Here is a 14,714-nt window from a genome sequence, read left to right as displayed (position 1 = left end):
TGAACGGAAAGCCGCCGCTTGCACGTCCGGGGTCTGCGATAGCGGCGAGCGAGACTTCGTGGGAAGTGGCCGCCCCTTACTTTTGGACTCAATCCACCGGCCGGTGTTAATTTTGCACTTGCGTACGGGTATTGCTTGTCAAGCAACGGCCCCTTCTCTAAAGCACACGAAAGGCCACTGCCTAAAGCAATTGCTCCTATTACATATAATTATAAATATATATTTCCTTCTAGGGCAGCGCTATTGACAAACGTGTCGAGTTTTTATTTGTGGTCGCGTGCCACTGACAAAAGCGGCATCACGGAAATACTCCTTACCTATAGCCCGTTCTCAGATGTATCTTCGGTGAGTGAGAGAGCGAGCGAGCGAGCGAGCGTGTGGGTGGGTGGGTAAGCGAGTGGATAATTAAGAGGGCGAGTGTGCCGACGTGTGGGATGGTGGCAGGGCCCCCTTTAAATCTTGCCTATGTTCTCAAACCCATGCTGCCATCCTCTTCCTGCCTCTCAGGTGCCACTTATTATAATGATAGCAGACAAATGATCTACAGTTTTATATATATTTTGTTATTTTGTTGTTTCTCTTCAACGTGACTTTACCGAAAAAACTAAGAATATGAATTACTGCAGTCACGAAAGCTTTAAATCAAAATTTGATCTACAGTAGTTTATAATGTAAATAAATGACGAACAACCGATGCTCGTAGAGCGAGACCGGATACGTATACTGTATGTACAATGAGCGTAAGGACCAGATGTTAATTCGATCATTAATTTAACGCCCAATAATTTTGCTTGTAAACAATACGTGTCAGGGCGCGGCCCCACTTTACGGCGGAGACTGGAGAAGAGGGTTCCCAACTGCAGTTGTGGATGACATTTACGGGCAATTACCCTGAAATATGATCATATTTAGACACTTAATCACTTCCAAGTTGAATTAACCGTTTCAATCTCTTTTTTTTCTCTCACATTTACAGTGCGATAACACGACGCACTTTGGATTCATATCACGTGTAAACGTAACCGTACCCCCAAGACCCCCGCGTGGGAATAGCCGGATTATCACTGGACATCTGTGAAAAAGAGCTTTGTGGCTCATCGGATTCTTCCAGGATAAAGAAAGATTCTGATTCATGTTACATATATATAGAGAGAAATGCAGTCAGGCATCGGCTGAGGGAACAAAGGGAGGCCGTCCTCAGCCTGGACTACTTTGAACTTGGGCAGGACATCGAGAGCACAGACTGCTGAGCGAAGGCAGTTCCTGACTGTGAAACTGTTTGCAAAAAACGTATTAAAAAAGCACTCAGCTGTGTGCACTCAAACCGCCCATTATTACGCCGGGTTCTTGAGTTCAGTGAGTTGATGGCATCAGCCCAGTCACCAGCGACTTACACAGAGACTCATAGACTCACACAGAGACCCATAGACTCACATTGAGACCCGTAGACTCAGAGACCAATAGACTCACACAGAGACCTATAGACTCACATAGAGACCCGTAGACTCACATAGAGACCAACAGACTCACACAGAGACCCATAGACTCACATAGAGACCCGTAGATTCACATAGAGACCAAAAGACTCACACAAAGACCTACAGACTCACACAGAGACCTACAGACTCACATAGAGACCCGTAGACTCACATAGAGACACAAAAGACTCACACAGAGACCTATAGACTCACACAGACTGAGTTGATGGTATCAGCTCGGTCACCAACGACTTGAACAAAAAAACTCATCGCGTCGAATTTGGTTCGACACTTCACTTGGCTAAATTCCACTTTTGGAAAATTAAAATATATATGCGAGGAGCATTACTCTCATACACAGAGGAGGTGAGAGGGTGCTGCCATCTACGGTGTGGACCAGAGGTCGTTTGAAGTGGGTCTCAGAGATGATGGCTCTGCAATACCCACGTCCGTGGGCCATCCTCAGGACACGAAGGGTTGCGCCGTTCTGCGTGACGATCGAATCGATTTTCAACTCGCGACGCGACGACGACAGCACAAGCATGGGGGAAAAGTGGGAGAGGAGAAATCAGGGAAATAACTAAAAAAAATAAAAAAAGAAAGGAACTTCGTTCACGCAAGTCTGCATCGAGTTTCAAGCCAGGCCTCAAAACGCCAGTGATTTGTAATCGAGTTAAATCTAAACACGGTTTACGGGAAATACGCACGTGTGTGTGTGTGTGTAGTAATTGACTGTGGGGAGCGGTAGTGTAGCGGTTAGCGTGCTGCACTATGAACCTGGCGACCCGGGTTCGATTCCCGCTCACGGCCAACACCAGTGACGATTATCTGAACCGGTCCCGGGCCTCCCCTAGGTCGACTCGGTCTCAAATGAGTAACTGGTGCGGTGTGTAAACATTGCCACTAGGGAGACAAAGGCGGTCGGGCGTGGTGCTGGCAACCCACCCCCTCGTGTACCGTTCCGGCCTTCATAGGTGCTCGCTAACAGCACTTGCCCCTACAGTCTGTTAAGGCTATATGGGGGATCTTTGTAGTAATTGACTGTGGGGAGCGGCAGTGTAGCGGTTAGCGCTACGCTACCCTACAAACCCAGCGACCCGAGTTAGATTCCCGCTCACGGCCAACACCAGTGAGGATTATCCGAACCGGTCCAGGGCCTCCCCTAGGTCGTCTCAGTCTCAAATGAGTATCTGGTACGGTGTGTAAAACATCGCCAATACGGAGACAAAGATGGCCGGGCGTGGTGTTGGCCACCCACCTCCTCGTGTACCGTGTCGGCCTTCATAGGTGCTACTCGCTAACAGCACTTGCCCCAACAGTCTGTTAAGGCTATACGGTGGGATCTTTGTTTTTTTTGTGTCAATTGACTGAATGCAGAGTCTGGGTGAGTTTGTGTTTAGAGAAAACATGACGCAATAGTCGGACGCGCCGTACCTACACCGTCTCAAGAGTGTTGTTTTGTATTCATATTCTTAGCTCTTTCGGTAAAGTCACGTTGAAGGGGAACAACTGAAGGCACGGCGCTAATGCGATTAATTAATGTTCAGCTAGGTGCGATGGAGGTGGGCCCAGTAGCTTCGAGGTCAGAGCACCTGAGCTGATGCCGCTGAGATCCTGGGCTTGAGTCTTTCTCTTAGCCGCCCCACCCATAATTAAGCCGGCTTGCTCCGTTCACTGCTTGTTTTTCTTTGTAACTGATGCCATGTGAAGTTAAACAAGATTCTTGAGTGTGGCGAGTTGATGGGTCACCAATGACTGCAATCAACCAAATCATCTTAAAATTGGAATTGCACTCAATTTGGCAAAAGCCCACTTATGAGAGTAACACAATAATAATAATATTACCTTGCCCTGTCGGGCGATGACCTCATAGCAAAAAATCTATGACTAAGTGCTTATATTATCATTACTATAATATTATTATAACTATAAAGGTTAGAATAAAAAAAGGGTTAAAGGTGCAGCCTTTTCAAATGCTTGCTCACGCCACTGCTGACAGAAGGTGCTCCACTAGAGGGAACTTCAGAGGGAGCCCCTATAGAGCGGATTTTTGGCCTACTCTTCCATGCTGCTCGGACATGTTGACAGACGTGGGGGTACCTACACTTTAACCCACTACATTCCTAATGATAACCCACGGTGTATCCGTCTAAACATGTGGGGTGGGGACACAGGTGGGGAGGGGGGGGGGAGCAGTTAATAAACTTTTTTCAACTGCCATGCCAGTAGTAAAAAACGTACCTCCGATTAGCACGGTTGGCTACGTTCGCGGTGAAAGAAGTTCAACATACACATAGATACGGTGACAATTGGTGTGTGGACGTAGCCTGGGCCATCCGCGGCGCTGCCGCGGTGTAATGGTTCACACCCTGGACTCGCAACCCAGAGGACGCCGGTTCGATTCCACCTTTCAGCGCGGCGGTTGAAACAACGGGAGGAAGTTTCTTAAATCCCTCACCGTATTTTAAAAATTTCATATTAAAACCACTTGTTTGGCATTGGTGAGATGTTAACTACCTCGCCCGGTATGCAGGAGGTCGTGGGCTTGATCCCGACCCTGATGCCTGCTGTGTATTTGGAGTATGCGTGTTCTCCCCACTGTCGTGTTGATTTTCTCCGGGTTCTCAAGTTTTTCGCTCCAAACGTAGAATCAACGTGCGCTTAAGAGTGAGTATTTTGCTGCTATAAATTTCCACGTGCTGATAAGTGATACGCCGCTTTGTTGAGCAACCATTTGTGATAGCCAGGTTGCTTCTGAAAAAAATGCTACATATAAGCTAAGTGGGCCTTGCCTGGTAAAATAAAAAAAGTTTAAATAGTTTTTCTTCCAATTGGTAAAATGTATACAACTGGCCCGTCGCTGAAAAGTGTGCATCTCCCTTATCCGAGCCACGCTCGGAAAAAAAACTTTTCCATCGCACAAATGGGCCAGGAACTCCAGTTCTTTTTCGGGCAGTGCGCCACTGCTAGTTAACGGGGGCACCGCTAGTTAACGGGGGCGCCGCTAGTTAACGGGGGCGCCGCTAGTTAACGGGGGAGCCGCTAGTTAACGGGGGAGCCGCTAGTTAACGGGGGCGCCGCTAGTTAACGGGGGCGCCGCTAGTTAACGGGGGCGCCGCTAGTTAACGGGGGCGCCGCTAGTTAACGGGGGCGCCGCTAGTTAACGGGGGAGCCGCTAGTTAACGGGGGCGCCGCTAGTTAACGGGGGAGCCGCTAGTTAACGGGGGCGCCGCTAGTTAACGGGGGCGCCGCTAGTTAACGGGGGAGCCGCTAGTTAACGGGGGCGCCGCTAGTTAACGGGGGCGCCGCTAGTTAACGGGGGAGCCGCTAGTTAACGGGGGCGCCGCTAGTTAACGGGGGAGCCGCTAGTTAACGGGGGAGCCGCTAGTTAACGGGGGCGCCGCTAGTTAACTGGGGCGCCGCTAGTTAACGGGGGCGCCGCTAGTTAACGGGGGCGCCGCTAGTTAACGGGGGAGCCGCTAGTTAACGGGGGCGCCGCTAGTTAACGGGGGCGCCGCTAGTTAACGGGGGCGCCGCTAGTTAACGGGGGAGCCGCTAGTTAACGGGGGAGCCGCTAGTTAACGTGGGCGCCGCTAGTTAACGGGGGCGCCGCTAGTTAACGGGGGAGCCGCTAGTTAACGGGGGCGCCGCTAGTTAACGGGGGCGCCGCTAGTTAACGGGGGCGCCGCTAGTTAACGGGGGAGCCGCTAGTTAACGGGGGCGCCGCTAGTTAACGGGGGAGCCGCTAGTTAACGGGGGAGCCGCTAGTTAACGGGGGCGCCGCTAGTTAACCGAGGAGAGACGGTGACGCTTTTTCCCGCGCCGCGTTGATTTTTCGACGGATAAACGAGCGCGAGTGCAGGGGACGATGATTCGATTTAAAGCGCAGTTTCCATGGAGACAGAGGCACAAGCGCATTACAGCGCAATTATATTACAGGCCCTATGCTGTGTCAGAGCCCATTACGTAAACAATGAAGATTTTTTTCTGTAAACAAACGCTTGCGAAGCCAACGCGTCTCCAACCGGCTGGGCTTAACAATCTACTACATCTCACCGCCTGACCTTTGCTGCCGTTAGAACATATCTATAATTACCAGATGTCGTGAAATTTCACAGGTTTTTTTTTTAACACTCATCCAAACCCCCGAAGACCTCATTTTTCCGTAAGAAAACGGACACGTTTATGAAATCACTGTGGTCCCCTCCCCCACCCACCCACCCCCATCCCCCACAAACTAAAACTTGCTCATGCGTCAAACGCCACTGGGTCCCGCCGAGTCACAGGGGGAGCAAGATTCGCATCCCGATGAAACGGCGGCAACGCACATCGTCTTAGACGTGACGCTCGTTGTCGACATGAACGGGCACGCCATGGTGGATGTTTCTGCCCCGATGGTGCCTCTCGCCCTTCACAGATTTGAGCGATGACAGCCAACGGATCGGCGGTTCGCGTAGGGTTGTCTCTTTCGAGACGCCCCCCCGAAGAACCGTGCCCTTCGGAGGTGCGGGGGGGGGGGGGAAGGGCAACAAACTAAACACAAAGAGCAGCTCCAAAGAAATTCGTTTTCAACCTGGATGATTTAACAGTGCGTAGCTCCGGTGGCATCTTGATATCGGAAGGAAGAGCGTTCCAGACGGCCGCAGAAGCGCGTCTGAAAGCGCGCGATGCGGTGACCGTCTATGTTTGATGACCAGCCAACAACTGCTGCGAGGATGACCGCAGTTTGCGTAGCGATGGTTTATGCTCGTTGACGAGTAAGGCCAAATATCCTCTAGTGGGGGGGCCCTTTCTATCCAGCAGTGGAGTGAACAATCAATTGCAGAGCTGCACCTTTTACCTTCATAGCAGGGATAGCACTTCTCTACATACAGTAAAACCTTGGATTGCGAGCATAATTCGTTCCGGAAACGTGTTTGTAATCCAAAGCACTCGTATATCAAAGCACTCGTATGTCAGTTGTGATCACGTGACGCTCGGCAGACAAAGCGTATACGTACTACTCCTATTGCAAGACCTCGCTCGTTTATCAAATCAATATTTATTTACATTTTTGCTCGTCTTGCAAAACACTCGCAGACCAAGTTACTCGCAATCCAAGGTTTTACTCTGTATATACGTTGTTACACGAAATCGTCGCACAAACAGGGAAAGGTAACATTATTATTTTTGTTATTCTCCTAAGTGGAATTTTTGCCAAATTGAGTGCAAATCCAATTTTAATGTCATTTGGTTGATTGCAGTCATCGGTGAATGGCCTGAGACCCATTAAGTCGCCACACTCGAGAATCCGGTTTAATCTCGAACGGCATTCATTACGAAGAAAAATAAGAGCGAAGGGAGCAAGCCGGTTTAATTATGGGTGGGCGGCTGAGAGCCAGCCTTGAGCCCAGGATCCCAGGGGGTGTTAGCTCTGGTGCGCTGACCTCGAAGCTACCGAGCTGCCTCCATCGTACCGATCCGAACATGAATGAATCGCGTTATTTGCCGTGCCTTCCGTTTAAAAGCAAGACAACACTCTGAGACGGCACAGTGCGACCAGCCTTCGTTTTTTGCTCAGGAGAGACGTGACCAAGCCACTGCACGCAGCCCGCACCTCTGCCAATCCCCAGCCCACTTCTCATGTGGTCCCGGGTCCTCTGCCAGAATGACGAGCGCAGCCACACAGGGACAGCCTTCCTGAAAGCAGGACTGCGCCGGTCAAGCCCGGGATGGTCAGTAGCTTTGGAGATGGTGCGGTTAGTGTGGTGAACCGGGCTGCTTGGGTGTGCTCACCAGCGTGGCGCCCTGCGTATCGCGGTGCTCCAAGCTGTCGCCGTTGGCGATCGCCCTCCGCACGTCCTCCATGAGGTGCCTCTCGACGGCTGAGCGCGTGTCGTCGATGGTCTCCTGCGTGATGCCTGGCGGGGCGCGGCGTGGCACGGACAGACGCAATGTCAGCAGCTCGCACGGGAACCCACGGACTCGCACAGAGACCCATAGACTCGCACAGAGACCCATATACTCGCACAGAGACCCATAGACTCACACGCAACGAGTTGTGATGAAGACCGAGATGGAGCACCATGCAATGCACTGCTCGGCAACAGTTGCAACCTTCAAATTGGACACAAATTGTCCGATGACACGGTTGTCAATAGCACAAATGGGATTAAAATTGACGGTTTAAAAATAAATTTTCTTCGGAGGAAAAACATCCGCAAAGTGCCAAAAGTCACAAGGGGCCAGCTTCAAGCCTTGATGGAACGTCTGAAACACATCGGCCAAGTGACAGCTAACGCATTGTCGGCGATGGATACCTCCCCCACCCACCTTTGGCGCATTTTAGCAACAATAATACAAGTTTGATGAAAAGGTAACATTTGCCAACGCGAGAATTTGTGCCCAAAATGCCAACGAATTGGGCAAAGCTCCTCACCCACGGAGATCCTGAGCCGGCCTTACACAATTCTACATTTCGATCGTGTGCACGAGTGACATTGATTGTTACACGGCTTTGGCAGGCATTCATCCAGCAGCGCGAATGATCATGGCTGATGATGATGATATGGGGGGGGGGGGGGGCAATCTCTCTAAATGACAACCGCTATTTGCTTTTTCATTAACTGAAACTAATTTCTATTAACCCTCCCCCACCCGAAAGGAATGACTACGATAGGCTGATTCAACACCCCATCTGGGATTTGAACTTGCGACCTCCTGACTGTGAGACAGCTGCTCCACCGGCAGAACCACCTGGGCCAGGCTGTCGTACAGGTGGCGCTCGATTAACCACACCGTCGATCCCACGCTCAATAAGCCAATCCCCAACACATGTCGTCTAAAGGTAGAGGTGCAGGACCTGCAATTGCTCGCCACGGCTGGTGGAAGTGCCCCCCTGCAGAGGAAGCTCTCGAGAGCCCCTCTAGTGGGTATCTTGGGCCTACTCTTCCACGCAGGCCGGACACATTGGAAGAAGTGGGAGTACCCACACTTTACCCCACCACACACATGCCCTGCCAATCGACAAAGTACAAAAACTATAAACTATTTTTTTATTTTATCAGGTAAGGCTCACTGAGCTGTACAGCTCTTTTTCAGAAGTGACCTGGCCACAAATGATAGCTCCACAAAGTGGATTATCATCGTGTGGAAATTTATAGCAGCCAAATACTCTAAACGCGTGATGTTGATTCTAAATGTGGAGGGGAAAACCCGGAGTGAACTGGAGACCAACTCCACACAACCACGGGGAGAGAGACAGAGACATGCAGACTCCAAATACACAGCAGGCGTCTGGGTCCAAATCGAACCCACTACCTCCTGTATACCAGGCGAGGTAGTTAACATCTTGCAACTGTGGTTTCCCGTGGTGACCCCACACACTGCTGGGTGGACATAGGTGGCAGATCGGCGGTGGGGGAGAAGAATCAAGAAACTTATACAATTGTATTCTTGGTTCTTTCGGTAAAGTCACGTAGAAGGGAAACAATAAAATAATAAAAATATAATAGAATAAAATTCTCACGACGTTTCGACTGCAACACAAGCAATCATCATCAGGTGTGAAAACCACAGCAAGAAAATTTGAAAAAAGTGTCGGGTTTTTTTTTTACGTTAGCACCACGGAGAGCGATTTGAAAGTTTATTCAGATGGACGAGTCCATCTATGTTCGGAAAAGAGGAGGGGGGAGACGAAAATAATGGATGTGGTCTGAAAGCCACTGTAGCGTGAACAATCAATTAAGACCAGAAATGGTTTATCAAATCCTTACAATGATTGCTAAGCCAGAATCCATCTTCTCGGTTGAACAGCGAGAGCAGAGCCGGCAAACTCCGCTGCCGTTGACGGCAGCGGAGTTTGCCGGCTCTGTTTATTTAATAAGTGACTGTGAAGGCATGTCTGCGCTTTAAAGGTTCGTCCATAAATAATTAAGTGAGTAAATAATGCGCCTGATGAATAAATAAACGCATCAGCGGGGGCTTACCGCCCCCGTTGGTGCATTTTTATATATATGTTGTGTATTGTGTACGGGGTTCAAGCGAGAAGTGGTGCAGTGGTTCGTATCCTGCTGGACGAGACCTGTGTTCGATTCCCAGCCATGGTGGGAGACGGGGGTAGTGGCCAATGGCCCCCCCCCTCAATCGTCAACCCGCTCTGACCGGCGTGCCACTCACCGGCGTGGCTCTGATCGGCGTGGCGAAGCATAGTCAAATAAGCCCCAAGACTGACACGGCCTTCATCCAGCAGTGGATTTTCACGGGGTAGTACGTGCACACGTTATTATCAGGGGCTGGAAAATGGAAGAAATGAACAGCGGGGCAGCTCATAAACGCAACTCCCCCACCACTCCGGGCACGCGGCGGACGGCCACTTGCGAATTAGGATGAGAATGTTTACGTGTCCTGATGGAATCCGATGAGCGATGAAGCTCTTTTTCGCACACGTCCAGTATATTTAGAGAGGGAGAGAGAGACAAGCTCTGTTGCCACACCTGTCCCTGGCTTCTGCTGGAATGCAGCCGGGTTACAATTTTTCACTCCCGTCCTGGCGCTCCGGGTCGTTCCACACAGAGTTCAAATCCTGCACGGCTTTGTTTATAGAAATTACTCTTCACGTTTTTTTAGGTTTGTATCAATGCACGTTTTGATTCAATGGTTTTAAATGCGGGCGCCACGGTGGCGAGATGTTGACTACCTCGCCTGGTGTACAGGAGGTCGTGGGCTCGATCCCGACGCTGACGCCTGCTGCTGCATATTTGGGAGTTTGGAAGAGTAGGCCAAGGTGCAATTTAGAGTGGGTCACAGAGTCGAGGCTCTTACGCCAGCGGTGGCTGGCGACGGGTGGTACCCGAGTTCGAATCCAGGCAGCCGCCTGGGAAGAAGCCGGGTTCCACAGGCGGAGTGAATTTGACTGTCGCAGTATGGCCGCCGGTGAACGCGTAAACAACAAAAAAACATCGCATTCAATGTTGGCGCTGCATTCGATTCGGTTCAACGCCAGCACCGAGAAACGTAAAATACCGGCCGGGCTGTCACACGACGATCGAACACGGGGTTATCGTACGCAGATCGGGGGGAGGGGGGAGGGGATGGGGGGAGGGAGAGTGCTCTGCTGTGTGGAACGAGGCCACTTCAAGGGCACCCCCCCCCCCCCGAAGGTAACTCTGTGGTATCCACTTTCGCGGGCCGTTCTCGGACAAACGAAACGGGGTGGTGGTGGGGGGGGGGGTGTCGTGCACTGCTCTGCAATCGATCTCAATGGATCCTCCACCTGACGGACTGAAGCCGTTTGCACAATCGAGATAACATTTGAGGGGGGAAGCCGTGGCGTGGCGGTGTGGGGGGGGGGAGAATACCCCCTTACATTTATTTAACAATGAAGAAAAAAAAATGTCCAGATACACGGATCGTGCAGCACTTGGCAACATGCGGTTGCCCTCTGTAATATTGAACGGCGATAATGACGTTGCCCCTGTGCTGCACACGGCGATGACTGCACGCAGCGCAAACCTTTGATACACTTGCCCAGTTTTTTTTTTTTTCCCCTCCTGGGCAAGCCCCTTAATATCAACCCACACTTCATAACGAAATGTAACTTAAAATTAAGCGTCTCCCCCCCGTCTGGAATCGTGCGCTTGCCGCACAACCGCGCCTCTGCGAGTCCCGGTCGGAGTGGCTGACCGGTTGGGGGTTGCAGAATGCGAGCACGTGCCAACCACCCCACGACGGTGTCACACCCAGGCTGAGTCATGGGCCCTCTCGCCTAACGCTGTGGCCCACCTCCCAAAAAACGCCGGCCGGGGGCTTCCCGACTCGCAGTCTGATTACTCGGACCTAGGGGAGTCTTCTTCACTGCAAGGCCCGCGGGGGGGGGGGGGGGGGCAAGGGCTGCCCCTGGCAGCTCCTGACGTGCGGCTATCAAACCCCCACCCCCCCCCCCCATGGTTTCAAACGTGTGGCGGCCCTCGCCACTGATGATGTCGTATCGGCGGAAGCGGCCACTCCCTCTGAAAATTCGTGAAGAACACTGGGCTTAAGAGTGTTTATTGGGCGACTCCCCCCTCTGCTCTGGGACAAAGAATGCGTGGAGGCTGCCCGGCTCGCCCCCGGCAAATCAGCAGCCTCACGGTTTCCTCCGGCTGTGCCCGCTCCATCCGGGGCCCCCTTAGAGGGTTCCCGCCCCACCCACCACACGTGATAACGTATTGCGAGCCCTCCAGATTCACGGGAGACCCCAAGTAAAAGAGACCCCTAACTCCCCCCCCCCCACCTCTAATCCCCCCCGCCACCCCCTAACGCCTTTGGAAAACCAACCTGGCACCTCGTGAGCCGCGCTGGGCTACTGCTGCCACCCAGAGCGGCTCGGCTGTACAGGGGCAAGCGAGTTCCGAGTTTACGGTGTCCAGCAGCGGTCAATCGTTAAGACACAGAGTCATCCCATCGGCAGGCCAGGATTCCGCGATCCGTCACGGGGTTTTACAATGTCCCTAAAACCACGGAGCGTAAAACAGCGGTGACCGGAGCGGCGCGGTTAGTGCGAGTGGATTTCGGGATTTAACGCCGTGCCACCTCGAGTGTTCCGCAACAATCGCCGTCCTGTCTGCAGGTGCATCGCCCCTCCGGGGCTATTTAATTTAAAAGCTCTGAAGGATTCTCCGGTAGAGCCCGGTGCGTAATAGATGTATTTCACTCCGCGAGCGTCTCGCTCGCCGAGATGAAACAGTAATCCCCACCCCCCACCGCCTCCGCTGTCGCGAGGCCGCGCGACGCTCTCTGAGAGAGCGAGAGAGAGAGAGAGCGAGAGAGCGAGAGAGAGCGAGAGAGAGCGAGAGCGAGAGAGAGAGAGCAAGAGCGAGAGCGATAGAGCGAGCGCCGTTCTTTAACGGTACAATCAACGGCTCTCTTGCCTTCCAAGGATGCGGAGTCGAAGCCTTTTCAAAACGCAGCTGGCCGACCGGCGGGCAGCTGACCTCTCTCTCTCTCCCTTTCGTTTCTCGCCGCCGATTGATCGAGAAACCCTCGTTACGAGGTGTAATTTACGAAGTGTAATTTACGAGCCTCAATTTTCACGAAAGCGCGCTCGCACGCCACTGCCACGATGACGTTCACGGTCGGCGGAGCGCTGGACCATGGCGATCCACAGTTTCACTCCAGCGCTGTCCTCGAGACAGCCTGGTCCCTTCACCTGATGAAGGCCGCTTGTGTTGCGGCCGAAACGTCGTGATTTTTTGTTGTTTTATTTTTTACCTACGTGACTTTACCGAATAGAACCAAAGAGTATGGATCCACAGGTCTCCGGTTCGATTCCATCTTTCCAAAAGCGGGCCGTTTGAAACAACGGGGAGCGCGAGCTTCCTGAATCCCCACCGTCTACACGCCGGGCCCACGGCAGGAGCAACGGGGGCTCACCCCAGATTGGTGGCCGATCGGGCAGGTCACGTGCGCCGGCGGGCTCAAGTGTGGGCGACTCCCGCCTCTTCCCCGACGTTTGGTCGGCGTGAAAGAGAAGAGTAGGCCAAAAATTACCCCCTCCCCCGACTCAGAGGGTGTCTTCTCTACAGCTCTCTCGAGCAGAGATCGTTTCTGCCAGCGGTGGCACGAGCGAGCAATTGCAGGGGCCGCACCTTTGCCTTTTGCTGCATTTTAACCGACTGAACTTCGGGCGCGAGGAGCCGGTGGCCATCCTCCGGGACGTGTGCGTGTGAATGCATTTGTATTTCCGCGCGCGACGCACAAAGACCAAATATTTACCTTTGGCGGCCATGGCACCTTCAATGTGTTCCAGGGTGTCTGGCTCTTCGCAAATATCATAGGGCATGTCTCCATCCACGTTCACCGCCAGCAGATCGGCCCCACTGCACACCGGCACACAGGTCTCATTTCAACGGGTTAAAAAAAAAAAGAAACCGGAAAGAACAAAGGACTATGCACACGCATCACACACGCGTCGCACACGCGTCACACACGCGTCGCACACGCGTCACACACGCGTCACACACGCGTCACACACGCGTCGCACACGCGTCACACACGCGTCACACACGCGTCACACACGCGTCACACACGCGTCACACACGCGTCGCACACGCGTCGCACACGCGTCACACACGCGTCACACACGCGTCACACACGCGTCACACACGCATCACACACGCGTCGCACACGCGTCACACACGCGTCGCACACGCGTCACACACGCGTCACACACGCGTCACACACGCGTCACACACGCGTCGCACACGCGTCGCACACGCGTCACACACGCGTCACACACGCATCACACACGCGTCGCACACGCGTCACACACGCGTCGCACACGCGTCACACACGCGTCACACACGCGTCACACACGCGTCGCACACGCCGACGGCGTTCCCGCGTGCGGTTTTTTTCCGCCGGTCGCTGCTGGACAGCCCCCCCCCGCGGACGCGCGTCTTCCCCGCTTCGCCGACGCGCGTCCGGGGACCAGAAGAAGCTGCCGGGGTAACGTGGAGGAGGAACGGCGGTACGCCGCGCGGACCGGAACGCGGTTGCGAGCCCGCAAACGCATCGGGGTGGGGTGGGAGGGGAAAAAAACAAATAAACAAAAAGCCCCTCAAGTCGACGATGATATCCAGAGGCAGGGAACGGCGATTCCACGCTCTGCCTGCCTGTCATCGTGAACAATGACATTCTTGACGACAATGATATTCTTGACGACAATGATATTCTTGACGACAATTATATTTTTGACAATATGCTGTGGCAATATTCACTGTGTATTGTCAGGATTGTATTGACAATCTTCACTGTGTATTGACAATATTCATTATTCAACAATATTCAATGATATTCTCCCGTCATCATGAACATTTACATTCTTGACGGCAACGATATTCAATTATATCCTTAACAATGATATTCTTGTCCACAGTAAAACCACGAATCTGCATGGCACAACAATGTCACGTGACCTGTCATGTAACGGCTCTTTTACTCATCTGGCCCAAAAAAGCATCTTAGAAGCTTTGTTTTTTTAATATATATTTTAAATGCCAAAGTCGTATTTAACTACGGATGATGATTACTTGTAGACAAAGCCCATATTTGGATGAAGTTGACGTTGTCATATATGGGTTGGGTAACCCAGTTCCTTACAATACTGCACTTGATAGGATTCAATCCGGTCGCTCGCTCGCTCGCTCACCAGCAGGCAGTTGCCTCCGTATCACTCTTCTGTTGCTACTACCATGATTACTGTTCCCGTAAACGTCT

General features: G+C 52.3%; 1 protein-coding gene across 1 annotated transcript in view; it reads right to left on the bottom strand.

The window, feature by feature from the left end:
* Window positions 1–14,714, bottom strand: part of LOC116954098 (protein phosphatase 1 regulatory subunit 16A-like) — a 160,271-nt gene that overhangs the window by 36,450 nt on the left and 109,107 nt on the right. The window contains exons 5-6 of the mRNA XM_032974531.2: window positions 13,212–13,315; window positions 7,254–7,378 (exon numbers count right to left, since the gene is read on the bottom strand). Coding sequence (XP_032830422.2) covers window positions 7,254–7,378; window positions 13,212–13,315 — 229 coding nt within the window. The remainder of the gene's footprint in view (window positions 1–7,253; window positions 7,379–13,211; window positions 13,316–14,714) is intronic.

The sequence above is a fragment of the Petromyzon marinus genome, chromosome 54, assembly GCF_048934315.1.
Source record: "Petromyzon marinus isolate PM22_M1 ecotype Great Lakes invasive population chromosome 54, UKy_Petmar_22M1.pri1.0, whole genome shotgun sequence".
Lineage (NCBI taxonomy): Eukaryota > Metazoa > Chordata > Hyperoartia > Petromyzontiformes > Petromyzontidae > Petromyzon > Petromyzon marinus.
Note: the sequence above shows the minus strand (reverse complement) of the source record. Positions and strands in the feature narration are given on the sequence as shown.